We start from the raw sequence: 16,742 nt of genomic DNA on the forward strand, positions 1-16,742 counted from the left end.
TGTTAAAGTATCCTGAAATATGTAGAACAGTTAAGTAGATCATATCTTTAGAAAACTAAACATTAAATGTAAATTTCACATGCACGCACATTACTTACATTTTATTTAATCAATTTAATTTGTGCCAATTGAATCGATTATTTAATCAATATAATAAGTGTATTGCATTAATTTGATTATTTTTATGTATTTTGTTAAATAAATACATATACAAATACAATAAAAATTGTCTTCAAAATTGTTTTGAAAATGTAAACTGTTGATGCTGACATATGTTAATAATCAACTGCATTAATAAAAAATGACAAGCAATTTTATGGTTTGCATTTCTTGCCCTGAATGTACCGAGCTGTAACTGAACCGTAACTTAAAATCCGAGGTACATACCAAACCATAAATTGTGTGTATCATTACACAAAAAATGTGAAAGCAGTGCACATAAAGATAGTTTGTGTCTAGTTGTATAGAATGTTGTACCTGTGTGATTATGACTGTCATGAAAAAAAGAAAGTGATCGTTTTGTTTTCTGCGCTTCTTTCTCCCTGTCCTTGGCTACACGTCTTCCAGGCATTATCCTCCGAGTCTGTGGAGAGACTACCGGTTTTTAACAAGTCAACCTTAAGACATTACCTGACGAGCAATGAAGCAGATGACTGGAGCATCCCGAGCAGTGAACCCAAGAAGCTGGGAAAGTATGATTACAGTGTTCCAGAACAAAGAGCAGGGTGAAATAATGGATTAAAATGGGATAAAAACTTAGGGACAAGCAACCATGCCTTAGACTATCATTTTCATTCATTATCAGTCTCTGAAATTCTGGCTTTACATTAGGGTGTGACCATGAGCGTGGGCATTTGTTTTGAACTTCACCATATGTATTGCTTTATCCATGTATTTTCAGTATATAAGCTAATTTCCTTTCAAATTCAGTGTAATGAACAAAAACAGCATAAGGATTTTTTTTCTTATGTTCCCCTCCCTTAATGTGGTATATATATATATATATATTGGTGTAAGACAATAGTCAGAATTATGACTAACAAAAAAAATAGGAAGTTCAAATCAAGTTTTAGGTGGGTCCAAGTTTATCCTGTGTCTAACTCCCCCAATGAAACTGACAAGAACAAAAGGAATAAAATGTTGATATTCAGATATTTTAGACTCTCTAGACCCAGAGGGATTTCCCTGTAACTTGTTGAAATTTTTTTAAATGACATAAAAACCAAACAGTAAAAATAGTTTTAATGTTAAAAATCTATTTATGGAGTGTATAAGTGTACTTGAGTCGGTTTCCCAAAATTAGAAAGGAAATTTTTTTATGTAAATTGATTAAATCAGTGAATAAATATTGATTATTAGATTAAATATGTATTTCCTCTAATAAGTAAATTTGCTTTAAGCTGAACAGTGAGATGCAGCCAGTAGAAACTACTGGAACATGTGGCAAATTATATGAGCTCCCAAGATGATAAAAATTTGGATATATGGCCAAATACAGTCAAATAAATTATGCAAGCATTGCATACTGTAAGAAAAAAATGCATGTGATTTTATTATTTAATAAGAAATGGAAGCAGTGTGTGCAGTGGTAGTAAGAATTGACAAAAGGTACACAAGATTTTAGATTCTGTTCAACACTCCATTCTGGCTGTGTTCACATTACAAGGTTTAATGTGTAGAAACGTTTTTTTTGTTTTTTTGGTGGGCAGATCTTATTGTTTTGGCTTATCGTTCTGAGCAGCAAGCATGCAGGCAAAATCCAACCTCGAATTCGGCACTGTTTGATCATTCAAACCCGATTTCATATAAGGTTTTTTTTTTTCTTCGCATTTCTGTTCTTTCTTGACCATACAATCCCACCAGTCCTAGCTCATCTCCTTGGTCTACAGTTCTCATTTAAACTTTGATCATGATATTTACCAGCTTTCAGTTTCAGCTTACCAGCAAGTATTATTCAGTATATGCACTGTTACTATAGCAACCAAATTGAATATGCAAGCAAAAGCAACTACGGTCCAAAGACACAAATCCATTTTCTGGTACTTCGTCTCAGAAAAATAAGGACATCTTGAGCAATCGTATTTGTGTAGCTAGCTACTAATGTTACTAATGTGTGCACAATCAGTAACGAGAAATGATCTTTAAGATCCAGTATGTTCAGGTTTGCTCATAAAAATGTTGTAACATCAAGGTCAAGGTGGATGACCCCCAGTCGAATGATCGCTCCATTGCATTTGTACATATCTGAGGTTAAATAAACTGTAGCGTACTTTGTCCTTCTATGTGAATACAAACATTCTTTCAAGATTTCTGATATACATTCATACAACTTTAATAGTCTTTTTTTGTTTTTGTTTGTATAACAACATTAGTGCACATTGCACTGCTTCCTTCTCTTATTTCCGGCCTTTTTTTTTTTTAACCTGGTCAGGAATCGCAGACTTTCCTTCTGCAAACCTCCAAAGAAATGTTTTTTTTTTCTTTTCATTAAATTAATTAAATTATTCATCCAGCCTGTTCATGCTGATAACTGATATACATCATGTAGAAAAAACAGGGAGATAGACAGGGAGATCCGGTCTGAGCCGATCTGGGAAAATAGGAAATTGAGCAATAAAACTTGTAATATGAACGTAGCCTTGCTGTGAATGTGAATATTATGTAAGAAGTTCCATGAGTAGTGTACAATGTCGTCGTAGGTGTAATGAGTGCTGTATATGTATGCAATGCAAAAAGAATAATAATAATAATTAAAACAACCCGGAAAAACAGTATACGGATGTAATGCTTTGACCACGCTGAAAAAACAAGTTCCTTTATTTTTCTAACATCCGAATGGTGATCAAATGAGCAGTGTTAAACAAGTCAGAGAGCAGAAACATGCAGTATAAGGGCCTGGTTTAATATGTTCAATATTTATATTGCTGCAGTAGAAACATGCAATAATATACAGTATGTTGTCTTTCAAATGTCGTGGCTGATGTGGTCACTGTGGCCAAATTCTGTATATACCTTAAACCTAATTTCTTTCCCTAATCTAAGTTTGTATTTTCTTTTTACCAAATTTGTGGATTTTAACACCGTAACACTGAAGTAACAAGATTGTATTTACTTCCATATGGTTTTTTAATCATCACAAGCATTTGTTTTGTTTATTTGCATGATCTCAGGATAAAGAAAAATATGCCATGCTTTTTTTGTGTTGGAATTCTAAAAGCCGTGTGTGTATATGCATCCTGAACAGGATTCTACTATAATACTGTCCAAAAACTGTGGGATGAGTTTTTTGTTTGTTTGTTTTCAAGCCAGTGTAAATGCTGAAACCCGGCGACGATATTAACAGGAAAAAAACTTTTTGCTTTGTATCCACGTGCCAATGCTCAGCTTATTTTGTCGTGCTGCACGTTTTTCCTTTTTGTACGATGTGGATGCCGTCAGCATCTGACGTTAATTTCTTTCTTTTCTTCTTTTTGTGCACTACAGCGTGTTGTTACTTTTACCTCACCATCTTTATTTATAGTCCTGTGGACGTGACACAGGCCAGGAACCGTAACTGTCGAGGCAAATCATCAGTGTGATTTACTTCCTGTTTTGTAAACCACTTAACTGTTTTGCACATGCCGTGCTTTTTGACGGTAGCGTTTCTTTTTCCACTGAATTTATTGAAATCATACAATAAAAGAAGAGAATACTGTTGGGATTTCTTGTGTGTTTCATTGCGTGTGTATGCATTTAACTGGTATGGGTTAACTGAAGCAGATGAAGTCAATGGTTGAAATTGTTAATGATGTAATCAAAAAAATAGTTCATTATTGGGCTTTAACCCTGGTGTTACCTCCTGCAGGATCTTGTTTTATACTTTGAACACACAGCTGATAAAGCCTGAGGAAGTCTGTTGTTGCACTGGATGCTGCTGGTAAAAGCTAAAGGACGATAAACACAAATAAAACGCAATGTAAATAGGAATAATCAGCATTATTTTGATTAAATGGCCACTACATGCACCCACTGCTTAAAAAGCCTAACACTGTAGTACTTCCCATAGTTCCAGCATGACGCACACTACCATTTCAATGTCATAACTCCAATAACAACTGCTCTGTGGTGATCTTACATGGGTCTCTTTTAGATGTACAGGGCAAAGGGCATTGAAATATTGTGGACAGCAACAGATGGGTTACAGTCAGTAATAGTATACGTGCACGTAGTGTTCGACTTTCCCTTCAACTTTTCCTGATTTCTTTGATATGTTTGCAATTGAAATGGATATAATTCGGATTATGTGTCTGAACAGAAGTAATAATAATACCGAAGTGATGAGGGTTGTTTATATCTTATTCACAATATAATCAAATTATATTATAATTGTAACTATTTAAAAAAGTTTGCAGACAGCTGACCATAAGACCATCGTATGTGAACATCCAAATCCACATTTAGTCCCCATCTGCTGTTCTAATAAGCACCACTCTTCTGGGAAAATGTTTCACTAGGTTTTGGAGTGTGCTTTTGGAAATTTAGTAAAGTCAGGTACTGATGTAAGTGAGGTGAGAAGGCCTGGGGTGCAGTCAGCAGTCCAATTCATTCCAAAGGTGTTCAATAGAGTTGAGGACAGAGCTCTATAGCAGATCTTCCACACCAACCAGTGTAAACCATACATTTGTGCAGGAACAGTTTTGGGTCTGTTAGTTCAAGTAAATATTGTGAGTCACATATAGCTGAAAAAGTCAGGTGTCCAGATACTTTTGTTCATATATTATAAATGCAGCGTAGTACAATTTTTTTTAATTAGGAAAAAATAAAATGAATGTTCCCATAGCATCAAAAAAATTCCCCCCACCGAAATAATGTTATAAGATATAATGTTTGTGGTGAACTGAAGGAAAAAATTTAATTCTGCCACATTCAAGGAGGTCCTAAAAAATTGTGTGACTCCCAATTGTGTGGAAAAAACACGGGTGGAAACCAATACTTTTGTTAATATGGTGTATTTTGCAGAAATAAGTATTCAGCACTGGTAAATTCCCAGGTTCTGCTCATTTATATATTTTTAACTGGTTAGAGTGAACCCTGGTTGAACTTTATTTTTTTGGTACAAAATACACAGAGAAACCATTCGAGCGGGGTCAAACAGCATACAAAATGTTGTCTTTTCTTAGAACTTTGTTCTGGACTTTTGACGTTTTTTAGCTTGCTTTCTAAAAAAAATCCCAATGGGTTCTAGGAACGAGTGTATTTAGGTCACAGTAAATTATGTGACATTGGATGGCAGCTGGCAGCTTTTTCCTTTGGTTTATTTGTTAATAATTTAGCAAAATCGATCGATTTGCCTCCATGCTATTTAATAATACAAATTAGACCTATTTTCCAGGATGCAACAATACCAAATGTGGAAAGTTTAAAGAGGAAAGCAGCTTTATTAAAATCCTGCTATTTTTTACCTGCTGTTATTAACAGTGTTCATTTTGTTCCAAACTTTTTGCTTCGTCATCCTTTCACATATCCTTCCCACTCACAGCTGTTTCAAAAGCACAGCAAGCATTCTGTCATATGGAGTTAAGGAGTGTAGTCCTGGAATTCAGCCACATTCCTTAGACATTGTGTTCTGTCAGGCTTCATTTGTTTCTTCAGTTCTCCTCCAGTAGCTAACACTCACATGGCCACACGACAATCTTATTTAACTCTGATTCTGTAATCACTCCCTGACCTTTCACATAGCAACACCAAGCTGCTGTTTTCAAAAACGCCATCGTCTCTGACTAAACCTTTATCCAGTGGCAACAACATAGCTGAGTATTTATATATATTTTATGCTATTCAGTCTTTGTTCTGTTGCAGTGGTCTGTATCTTTGGGATGACGGTGGGTTATGAGCTGCTTTTTCTGCTCTGAATGGAAAAAAGTGCCCTGAGGAAAGTCATTACTTACAGATAACACTGTGTTGGCGATTACACGTTCTCTCCTAAGATCACACGCAAACATACCCAGGCCTCTGACCTCTGAGCAGTGAGAGTCAGCAGCAGGAGGTGACACAAGTTTACACTCACAACAGGATCGGCTCAGAGTAAATGGTTGATCGGAATCCTTGAGCTTGCTGAGGTCAGTGACAGTCTGAGCAGTGTTTACTAATGGGAACTAGTGGATATAAATAAACTAAGCTGCATTACATTGTGTTTATTCAGGAATGAATGCACATCATCACTCCCCTGATTATTCCTAAACTTCTGGGTTGGTAGTGCCTTAAAAGTCACTTGCCATTCATGTACCAGCTATAAAGCTTTGCTGGCAGCATGCCTTATGTTTATTCTGTTATTTTGAAGTAATCTCTCAGATATGATTTACTTTCTGAAATCTGTCCTGTAATCCTATGGCTTATACCTGTTTCATTAAAATCTGATAAATGTACAATGTGAGTTTGGAGACTTAGATAAATGGCATTTTTATCACTGATACTCTGCAAATGTATTAAAAAATAAATAAATAAATAAAATGGTACATTTTAGGAAATTATTTAAGGTTATTATTATTCATTATTGACTGTGCTCCTGTTTGATTAATCAGTTCCAGACTGTTAGTAATCATAAACCTGGATTTGTCTTGTCCTGGATTAACCCTAACCGTTTTATACACATACACACACACACACACACACACACAGAGGTGGCAAAAGTACACACATCCTTTACTTAAGTAGAAGTACAGATACTCATGTTTTAAAATACTCGGGTAAAAGTTGAAGTATTGATTAAACTTTTTTACTCAAGTGAAAGTAAAGAAGTCTTGGCTCTCACATGTACTTAAGTAAAAAGTAGTTATTACTTCTACCTGTTTTAGCTGTAACTGGACCTCACATGATAGATGGATGGATGGATGGATGGATGGATGGATGGATGGATGGATGGATGGATGGATGGATAGATAGATAGATAGATAGATAGATAGATAGATAGATAGATAGATAGATAGATAGATAGATAGATAGATAGATAGATAGATAGATAGATGGATGGATAGATGGATGGATGGATGGATGTGATAGCCTAGTGGGTTACTGTCAGGGTCCCCACAAGGATGAGTTTGAGAGTTTGATTCATGGTTGCTGTGTTGGTAAATAAAACTTCTGGACCTTGTCCACTCTGAAAACATTTCAATTCTGTCCTTTCTGTGTTGGATTAATTTCTTGATTTCCTGGTCTTTAATGAAAGATAACTCCACAAAAAAAAAGGCACTTCTGTGGTAGCTCAGTGGGTTAAGGCTTGTGCCTGAATATGGTCCTTAATATAGTCCACGCTGGTGATAAGGTTTCAAAGCCAGTCCTACATGCCTTCTTTCTTACTGCGCTGGCATGAAACAAAGTATGAACCCTCCAAAAAGCACACATGCTTTTCAGCAGTGGTCGCTCAGTGGTTTAAGGCTTGTGCCTCATCTAAACATGCGTCCCAGTCTGGTCTCTTCCATGGTTCAGTGGGTTAAGGATGGTTCCTCGCTGATGGTGAAGATCAGGGTTTGAATCCTGCTTTCTGCCTGCTAGTTGTGATGTAATTTATGTTCCTGCTTCCTAAATCTTTCTTTAGCTTTATATGCTTGTGTTGATGATTTAAAGGTAGATAGACCTGCTCTAAACAACCATCCTGGCCTGTCTTCCCTGATGGTTCAGTGGGTTAAATCAGGTTTCTTGCTTTTGGTGGGGTTCAGGGTTCGAATCCTGCTTTCTGTCTGCCAGTCACGATCAGGATTCACTTCCTACATCTTTCTTTAGCGATATATTTTTGTTTTTAATGGGTTGAAAAGAAAGATAGACCTGCTCTAAATAAGCTTCCTAGCCTGTCCTTACCAATGGTTCAATGGGTTAAGGTTGGTAGCTCGCTGGTGGTGGGGCTCATGGTTCAAATCCTGCTTTCTTCCTGCTATTTACAATGTGGGTTCAACTTGTGCTACTTACATCTGTATTTGCTTGCTACATCTTTCGTTAAATTCTTGTGTTGATGGTTTGAAAAGAATGATAGACCTGCTCTAATCAAGCTTCCCATCCTGTTTTTTTCTGATGGCTTAGTGGGTTAAGGCTGGTACTTTGCTAATGTTGGTGGTCAGGGTTCAAACCTGGCTTTCTGTCTGCTAGTCATGAGGTAGGTTAAATTCCTGATTCCTACATCTTCATATTCTTGTTTTGATGGGTTAAAAAGAAAGATAGACCTGCTCTAAACAAGCTTCTCAGCTTGTCCTTCCTGATAGTTCAGTGGGTTAATGCTGGTGCCTTGCTAATGGTGTGAATCAGGGTTCGAATCCTGCTTTGTCCCTGCTAGTCACGTTATGGGTTTGCTTCCTATGTCTGTCTTTAGCATTATATTCTTGTGTTGATGAAAGAAAAGATAGACCTGCTCTAAACAATTGTTGCAGCTGGTCCTTCCCGATGGTTCAGTGGGTTAAGACTGGTGTTTTGCTGTTGGTGGGGTTCAGGGTTCGAATCCTGCTTTCTGTGTTTCTGTTTGGTCTGAATTTCTTGCGTTGAAGCCTGAAACAAACGATAAACCCCCCCAAAAAAAAAGAACGTGTGTTGTGGGACTTGATGGCTTTGTGATAAAAGCCTTGCTTCTGAGCTCAGAGGTTGCTGGTTCGAATCTGGCTTGTCCCCACACTGGGTAAGCTGTGTGGAAAGTAGTGTCTGGTGAGCAATGAGGTAGTTGACCCTAAACAAAGGCTGTGAAGACCTGCTGCTTCAATGCCTCAGAAAAAGTGAGGGTGATAGGTTTTTGGCAGAATTTTTCCCTATATATGCAAAACTAAGTCGATAATTTTTTGAACATTTTTGCTTCATAACCCCCTGTTTTCAGCTTCTCAGACGCTGGGGGGGCAGATGCCCGGATATTGCCCCCCTGTTTCAGGATACGCCCTCCGAAACCACATCCAACCTTCCACGCAGCCATTCCTGACACCTTCCTTACTACGACCACCAGAACCTTCCACATTCTTAACTTTGAGCCCTGGCCGGGGTTTGAACCGGCAACCTCTCAACCCAGAGGTAAAGCTCTTCCAATTGAGCCACAGGATCTCCTGCAAGAACCTGATTTTTAGGACCTTTTATAGTTCTTTATTAAAACTTTTTAAACAATTTAAAGGAAGGCTAAGGGATAGGAATCGAACCAGGTAAGTCAGACAGCAGAGACCACTTCACTGACCATTACACCAACACAGGAGAGGTAAACAAGCCTTTGCTTATTGGACTCTTGGCTTTTCTATAGTTAAGAGACCACTGTTTTCTCTTAGATCATGATGGTAGAGGGTCAAAACGTCTCCTTCCTGTACATTCTCTCAGTAACTCGAAGTCCATGAGAAGTGACTCAGTTACAAGAACCACATCTCCAACACCTGCACCACTGATATACCATGATTTGCCAGCAACCAATTTTAATGATCTTTCATTGTTCTGTTTTTAAAAACTTCTTATAATGTTCAATATGAAACTAGAGGTAAGAATCGAACCAGGAAAGTCTTTCCATATAGATCACTAATGGCATTACTTCAAAACTCAAAACTTTGTTAGACATGAAAATAAGCAGGAAAGACAGAGACAAAGACAAAGAGACACAGACACAGCTTTAGAAACAAATAGAGAGACAGCAAGAGAGAGACATATACAGTGAGACAGAGACATTTACTAAAAGAGACACAGAGACAAATAGATAAAGAAAATAGAGAGACAAAGATAGCGAGATATAGCCACTTCCTGTTGGAAGTGTTTATCCCGAGCGACTCTTAATGATCTCATTTACTAAATGAGCAGTAGTGAGTTAAAGGCTTGCTCAGGTGCCCAAAACTGGTAGCTTGGAGGTGTTAAACATGTATCATATTTACAGCATGTGATTAAATATAAAGGCTATATCAGTGCAGAGACGTGTGGACATCATTTAGAGCCTTTGCTATGTTTCCACACGGACAGTTAATGAGGTGATACCGGAGGGTTAATTGTGAGAATCATGGCGGATTTTGCTGTTTGATTTGAGACTCAGAAATAAAACAAAAGTTTACTGATTAAAAATATTTTTGTCTGAAGTTAATTTATTTATTTTATATCTAAGTAAAGAAAGGAAAAAATTTCGTGCCGTTTAAAATAATTTTAATTTTGACAGCCAAAAATATATATAAATATATAAATACAAAACTAATTAAAACTGTTGTTACCTAATGAATGTGTCCAGGCTGAAGATCCACATATAGAACACAAGCAGAGAAAAGATGATGATGATCAGGAATGTCTCTGTTCTCAGTCATGTTTACATCACTGACTCCCTCTGTCTCATCCACATTAACCCCAAACTTCTTACTGCCTTCTGTGGTAAGTGAGAGTCAGGACTTTATACACCAGTGGATTGAAAAAGACGTGCAGTAACAGGAAATCGGTTGTTCGGCTGAAATCGGCACGCAGTGAAAATAAAATAATTATATTTCACCAAATCAGTGGATTAAAACTAAAATAACGAGTCTGTTTTGAAAATGTAAGAAGTAAAAAGTACGGATATTTGTGTAAAAATGTAATGAGTAAAAGTAAAAAGTTAGTGGAGTAAAATACTGATACCAGAAAAATCTACTTAAGTACTTCCCACCTCTGCACACACACACACACACACATACATACATACATACATTCTTATATTCTTATCACACCTCAGATATACACATCACACCTAGACTTGCCAGTTCTTGGGTATTTCTCCTCACCCTGTTATTTGTTATTGTTAATGTAGGTTCTTGGTAAAACGTTTGACTAGCTGTGCAAAGTCTAAGCATTTTCCTGAGAGCACTTATATCCCACAAGGAATTCATGTGGCCAGAGTTTGAGATTGGCACATTGGAAATTCACCTTTGGGCCAATGCAGTCTCTAGTATATAATTCCCATTGGTTCGAGCAGTATGTATCGCTTGATCGGTGGAGGCAGTCGGAGTTGTTTAATACCCGTATGACAGCGGCAAGACATTGCCGTGCGGATGGCACATCTGGACAGGTGTTGCAGAGAGCGTGGACTGGTGCAGGCAGCAAACAACGAGTCATAAAACATCCTGTGGCTCTTAATGTAAGAAGGAGAGAAATTTAAAGTTCATTACTGATAATGAGTATACTGTACATGTGCATGTATATTGTTCAAATATTAGAGACAGTGGCATTGAGTAAAAGAGAGGAGTTGGAGCTGGAGGTAGCAGAGCTGAAGATGTTGAGGTTTTTATTGGGAGTGACGAAGATGGACAGGATTAGAAATGAGTTTATTAGAGGGACAGCGCATGTAGGACATTTTGGAGACAAGGTGAGGGAGGCGAGATTGAGATGGTTTGGACATGTGCAGAGGAGGGACATGGGGTATATCGGTAGGAGAATGCTGAGGGTGGAGCCACCAGGAAGGAGGAAAAGAGGAAGACCAAGGAGGAAGTTTATGGATGTGGTGAAAGAAGACATGCAGGTAGTTGGGTTGAAAGAGGCAGATGTAGGGTTTGGAGACGGATGATCCGCTGTGGCGACCCCTCACAGGAGAAACCGAAAGAAGAAGAAGAAGATATTGTTTAAATATTAGTGCAAACCTGCTTTAAAATTGTTATTTATAATTCATTTGGATGGTTAAATGGTTCAGCTTCCAAAGATTACAAGAAAACCTTTATAAATGGCAAATCCTCTGTTGAGTGCTTAAAAGAATGCTTAAAAGTGATAGATGGGGACGATGACTTCTTTTGTTGGGGGGACGCCACAGCAGATCATCTGTCTCCAAATCATTTTGTCCTCCACATTTGCCTCTTTCAAACCAACTACATGCATGTCTTCCCTCACCACATCCATAAACCTTCTCCTCTTTTCCTCCTTTCTGTTGGCTCCATCCTCAGCATTCTCCTACCGTTATACCCCATGTCCCTCCTCTGCACATGTCCAAACCATCTCAATCTCGCCTCCCTCATGTGTCTCAAAAACGTCCCACCTGCACAGTCCCTCTAATAAACTCATTTCACTCCTAATGAAAATTGCAGCATCTTCAACTCAGCCACCTCCAGCTCCACCTCCTGTGTTTTTGTCAGTCCACTATCTTAGAAACTTTTCCTTTTACTCTTGCAGATACCTTTCTATCACAAATCACTCCTGTCATTCTTCTCCACCCACTCCCCCCTGCCTGCACACTTTTCTTCACTTCACTAACACACTCTCTACTTTTCACTGTTGACCCCAGGTACCTGAACTCCTTCACCTTCTCCACCTCTTCCAAACATTTAATGCCTCACTGACACACCTTGTATGTTGTCTCAGGAATAGCATTCTTCCATTTTGTGGTACTTGTAAGATGCTCGTAGGAATTTGCCATCACCTCCACTGTCTTGGGATCATCATGGCAAATCTGCAGCACCTAAGGAACAGAATACACAAAGTGTTAGTCAACCAAATAATAAGGAAGAAAATATACTGGTAAATAAGCAAAGGTACTGTAACTGTGTAACCTTGTGGAAGTGTTTTGGGTAGACTCTGGCTGCTCCGTGGTTAAGCAGGAGCTGGAAGCAGCGATATGGCACACAGTAAGGTCTCATCCGTATCGCATTTAGCACATACTGAAGGGCTCCAGCGCCGTTCATGTCCATGATCGTGGGATCGGCCCCAGCATCGAGCAGAATCTCCATTAGCGCTTCGTCGCAGTTCCATGAGGCTTTGTGCAGTGCTGTTTTTTTGTCTTCTTCCTGGAGGTTTGGTTTGGCTCCATAATCCAAAAGCATGCGGCAGACAAGATGGTGCTGCTCACTGTAAGTCTGCTCACGGGAATCCATCGCCCAGAATGCTGCAGTGATTAAAGGGGTCTCCAAAAGGGCATTGGGAGCATTCACCTTAGCACCGTGCGAAGCGTAAAGGCCAACCAGCCCAGGGATACCGAGGCGTGCGGCTATATGTAATGGAGTATCTTCATCATGGTTCTGGCTAGGCTTATTTATGTCTGCTCCTGTAGTAAAAGGGATGTGATGGGAATCAGCTGTAATGTTTTGCCCATTTTTTATTATATATACTTTGCATAACGGTCACTTTGTACTTCAAATTTCATGAATGTAGGCCATCTGTTGCAATGTTCATTCATCATGCTTACCACTTCCAGATATTACCAGGAGGACATGGCCCAAATCAGAAATAGTTCATCTGAAAATTATGAACCTTTCATATAAAAACTACAAAATCCTTTAAAAACAGGCTAGAGGTCGAGGAGAATTGGACTTTGAGAGCTTAAGGCAATTGGCTCTCTAATGCACCAGTAGTGGTACTCCAATCTAAACGATATCAGCACTCAAATGCCAATTTTCCATTAACTGTTAAATTTATATACATTAAGCTTGAATCTAGAGTTCTGCATGTTGGGATTTTCAAACCTTTGAGTATTAGCTGTCTGGCACATTCCACTGACTCTTCCTTGATGCAGTAATGCAATGGGGTGTGTCCACTCAGAGAAACACTGTTGATCTTTGCCCCCCAGTTAAGCAGCAGACTCACACAGTCAGCATGAGATACTTCACATGCCACATGAAGCGGTGTTTTTCCATTGGGCTTTTTATTCACCGCTGCTCCTCTCTGCAGAAGCACTAAGGCACTCTCCACCGCATTGTTCATCATGCATATGTGAATGCCCATTGCCCAGGAGGACTCCAGCTTATGCTCTGGTAGCCAGTAGCCTGTGGTGAACAATCCAGTGAAAAAGGAAAACACAAAATTGAAGAACACTGTAAGGAGGTTTGGGTGGTAGAACTAATAAACAGAGACATGATACACAAGAGAACAAGAGTTTTTAAATATTTGACTACTGAGATTTATCAAAATATATGAAATATATCCTTGATCCCAGTTTAATTAACAGCAGAAGTAGGAGAATATAAAAAAAAAATTCAGAGAAAATTTGATTAAATTATTTATTCTTCTGTTTTTGAAGTGAACGCGGAATAACCTAACTAATAATGTATGCACCCTAACATCGATTATATCATAATCGATGTCATATCATGCTGCAGAAAGGATCGTCACATACACTTGTGTCTTCAATCATCTCCGTTTTGCAGTTTCTCATGCTGTAGGGTATATTTTTTCTATGAAAATGAGCAACAAATGCTGTGTTTGTGGTGGGATCCATTTTTTAACCTACAGTCACAAATAATTACATTAATTCCACTCTGAAACAGCATCAATAAATGTCAGGTGAACACTTTAATTGATAGTCTAATATTATTTATCTACCATCTAGAGATGTACCAGTGCCAATTGGATTCCACTTCATGTGGAGTTTGGACATTGGACCTCTTTGAGTGTTTAAAGGCTCTGGCACGGAGAAGCTGATATTGGATTTTTGATGATCTCAAATGTTGAGCTATTTTATGAGTTGCTCAGTAGCTCCCGGTTCCACAACCTTAAATAACTGTATAAGACTGTAGAATGAACATTACTCATAATCACACATTCGGAGTGCTCATGTTAGTTCTCACTCTCCAGTGTTCTGTATTGTTTAAAGACTATAATCACAGTCTTGATGTCACCCAAATGAGGATGGGTTCCCCTTTTGAGTCTGGTTCCTCTCAAGGTTTCTTCCTCATAACATTTGAGCTTCCACATCAAAAGAAACTTAAAGACAAATCTTTATTAATAAATACATCCTGATACTTGTTCACAGTGGGATAGAATCAGTCTTAAAAAACTTTTTTTTTATTTAAGTGCTAATTGAAATGAATTTTAAAGCCTGTAGACATTGTTTGAAAACTGCAAGTGACATCAAGGAGAAGTTGATTCCACCACCCAGGTGCCTGTCAAGTAGTGGTAAAGGATCCAAGGGAGCGTGGATCAACACAAGGTGTAGTACATGCTTTGAGGTAAGTGGGCTGTGACTTCGTGAGTTCTCCTCAGTGTTTTAAATCTCATGCAGGCAGGCAGCAACAGGAAGCCAGTGGAGGGAGTTTTAGACATGGGAGATTTCAGGACGGTTGAAAACAAGTCACGTAGCTGCATTCTTGATCAGTTCTAGAGGTTAAATGTTGCTCTGAGGCACACCTGCTGGAAGTGAGCTATAACAAGCACCTGGTTAGATAGAAATAGATGAGTCCTTCTCTCTAATGTTCTCCAGCAATTCTTTTACAGGAGCACATTTTTAATTTCTTCAAAACATTAACAAGCCTTGTGCTTCTTCCAGCACAACTTCTTTAGACTACACAAGCGTGAAATTAAGTCACCGCTTTCCGAATCGTGTTTAGAACAGTAGTTCATGTGAACAATCCACTTGTGTGGGATTCAACACTTCTCCAAATTCATGACTTGTGACACAGAGTTTCTCAAAAATGCAGGTCCCTTAGGATTTTGGTGTCATTCTAGATGTTTAGTGATTTACCAACAGTTTTATTTAATTATTAGGTTAAATATAAGAGGGATTTAAAAGAACAATCAAGAGACAAAGAAAAGAACAACCATAACCTGAACAATAAGTCTAAGCCTGTAGACAAAAACAACTATGATGGAAGACACACGAGAGACAATGAGTGTGATGAAGGTTAAAGCTATAGATACAAGTGCTAATCAAGGTGAAAAGGAGCAGGTGTCAAAGACCAGTCACATGTGACAAACAAGGAAGTGCAGTAGCTGGCAATGTAGCCCATAGGCCTAATCCTGGCAAATATAAAAACCTATACATGTTCTGGAAATCAAATCACCATGATTCTACGAAATAGACTAAATACTGTACTATGGCCCATATTTGAATAATATTGTACTCGGATAGAAAATGTATTTTTGACTTTGTTTTAGTCTATAAAAGTACTCCTAGTTTGATTAGCTTTATTGCAAGGGGCCTGCAATTTTCTTAGCTTTTTTTGGTTTTGTTGTTCATGACAACATTGCATATGTTTATGCTTGTTAAAAACAACTTGCAGCCCCTGAAGGAGGTGCCAAGTAAAACCACTGGAATAGTGTTTAATTACAGCACGGTGTCGCCATCTTGTGGCAGCACTCGGTCATTGCTTGCGTCTCAAAAAAAAAAAAAAAAAAAAAAAAAAAAAAAAAAGAAGATAAGGGAAAGGAAAAGGGAACAAGAAAAAAGACAGAAGGTACCTTGTTTATAGGACGCCAGAACTCTTCCCCTGTCCTCCACGTCGAACACGGTGTCTATATCAAAGTTGCTGGTGCGGAAGATTTCGTCCACCTCAGCGGCGTCGTTGCGCTGCAGCGCGGACAGAAAGCGTGGCTTCATGCTGTCAGCGGATCCGCACAGTCAAGTGCCAGGCAGAGCAGAGTGTCAGACCCACAGACCCTCTAACTATTTATAGAGTAGCAGGAGATAGCCAACATAAAGCACTGTTCAACATTAGTGGGATTAGAAATACAGTATAAAAAAATCCACTGCCTGGAATTATATTATGGTCTTGATAAATTATTGTATCTGTATCACCTCACTGACAGTCACCACACTGAACACACAAAAGTAGAAAGCACCAGGAGCAACCAGTGGTGACCTGGACTGCTGAAGTTCACAGAGGTTCTAGTTAAAAAAAAAAAATGTTGCATATGTTCCCGTATTTCTACATTTATTTTATTTAAGGTACAATTCCACAATTATGAGGTCATTTTGTGCCCCACTAAAATCCCAATAATGTGCTGGCAGTAAACGATTATTTAAACACAAGTAAACAGCATGTGTGTTTTTTCTCTGATACTTTTCATCACTGCCTCTGCTTCTGCTTCTTCTTTCGGCTTCTCCCATTAGGGGT

The 16,742-nt window shown here is 38.5% G+C and overlaps 2 protein-coding genes across 4 annotated transcripts in view; one reads left to right on the forward strand and one right to left on the reverse strand.

Annotated features, from left to right (window-relative positions):
- The window catches only part of pdk4 (pyruvate dehydrogenase kinase, isozyme 4), a 22,194-nt gene extending 18,494 nt beyond the window's left edge, over nucleotides 1-3,700 (forward strand). Inside the window, exon 11 of the mRNA XM_046834541.1 lies at nucleotides 568-3,700. Coding sequence (XP_046690497.1) covers nucleotides 568-729 — 162 coding nt within the window. The 3' untranslated portion in view covers nucleotides 730-3,700. The remainder of the gene's footprint in view (nucleotides 1-567) is intronic.
- asb4 (ankyrin repeat and SOCS box containing 4) lies at nucleotides 3,473-16,451 on the reverse strand. Of its 3 annotated transcripts, none has more exons than XM_046834542.1 (6): nucleotides 16,087-16,451; nucleotides 13,377-13,676; nucleotides 12,468-12,958; nucleotides 12,263-12,376; nucleotides 10,858-11,062; nucleotides 3,848-3,923 (listed from the first exon to the last, which is right to left on the reverse strand). In XM_046834542.1, exons 1-5 carry the CDS (start codon nucleotides 16,223-16,225, stop codon nucleotides 10,877-10,879), a joined length of 1,230 nt encoding a protein of 409 aa, XP_046690498.1. In that variant the 5' UTR covers nucleotides 16,226-16,451; the 3' UTR covers nucleotides 3,848-3,923; nucleotides 10,858-10,876. The 3 variants fall into 3 exon arrangements, with proteins under 3 accessions (XP_046690500.1, XP_046690498.1, XP_046690499.1); XM_046834543.1 differs by lacking the exon at nucleotides 3,848-3,923 and adding an exon at nucleotides 10,291-10,327; XM_046834544.1 differs by lacking the exon at nucleotides 10,858-11,062 and having other exon boundaries at nucleotides 3,473-3,923.
- Nucleotides 16,452-16,742: the final 291 nt, after the last annotated feature.

Source organism: Silurus meridionalis, chromosome 22 (genome assembly GCF_014805685.1).
Source record: "Silurus meridionalis isolate SWU-2019-XX chromosome 22, ASM1480568v1, whole genome shotgun sequence".
NCBI classification, from domain to species: domain Eukaryota; kingdom Metazoa; phylum Chordata; class Actinopteri; order Siluriformes; family Siluridae; genus Silurus; species Silurus meridionalis.

Bases quoted from the DNA above. Each gene is read 5' to 3' on its own strand.
- asb4 (XM_046834542.1), bottom strand. From the start codon at position 16,225: ATGAAGCCACGCTTTCTGTCCGCGCTGCAGCGCAACGACGCCGCTGAG. The intron at 12,959-13,376 runs GTTTGAAAATCC...CTTTTACTACAG, and splicing joins CAGACAGCTAATACTCAAAG to GAGCAGACATAAATAAGCCT. The intron at 11,063-12,262 runs GTGTGTCAGTGA...TCTTACATTAAG, and splicing joins TTCCTGAGACAACATACAAG to AGCCACAGGATGTTTTATGA.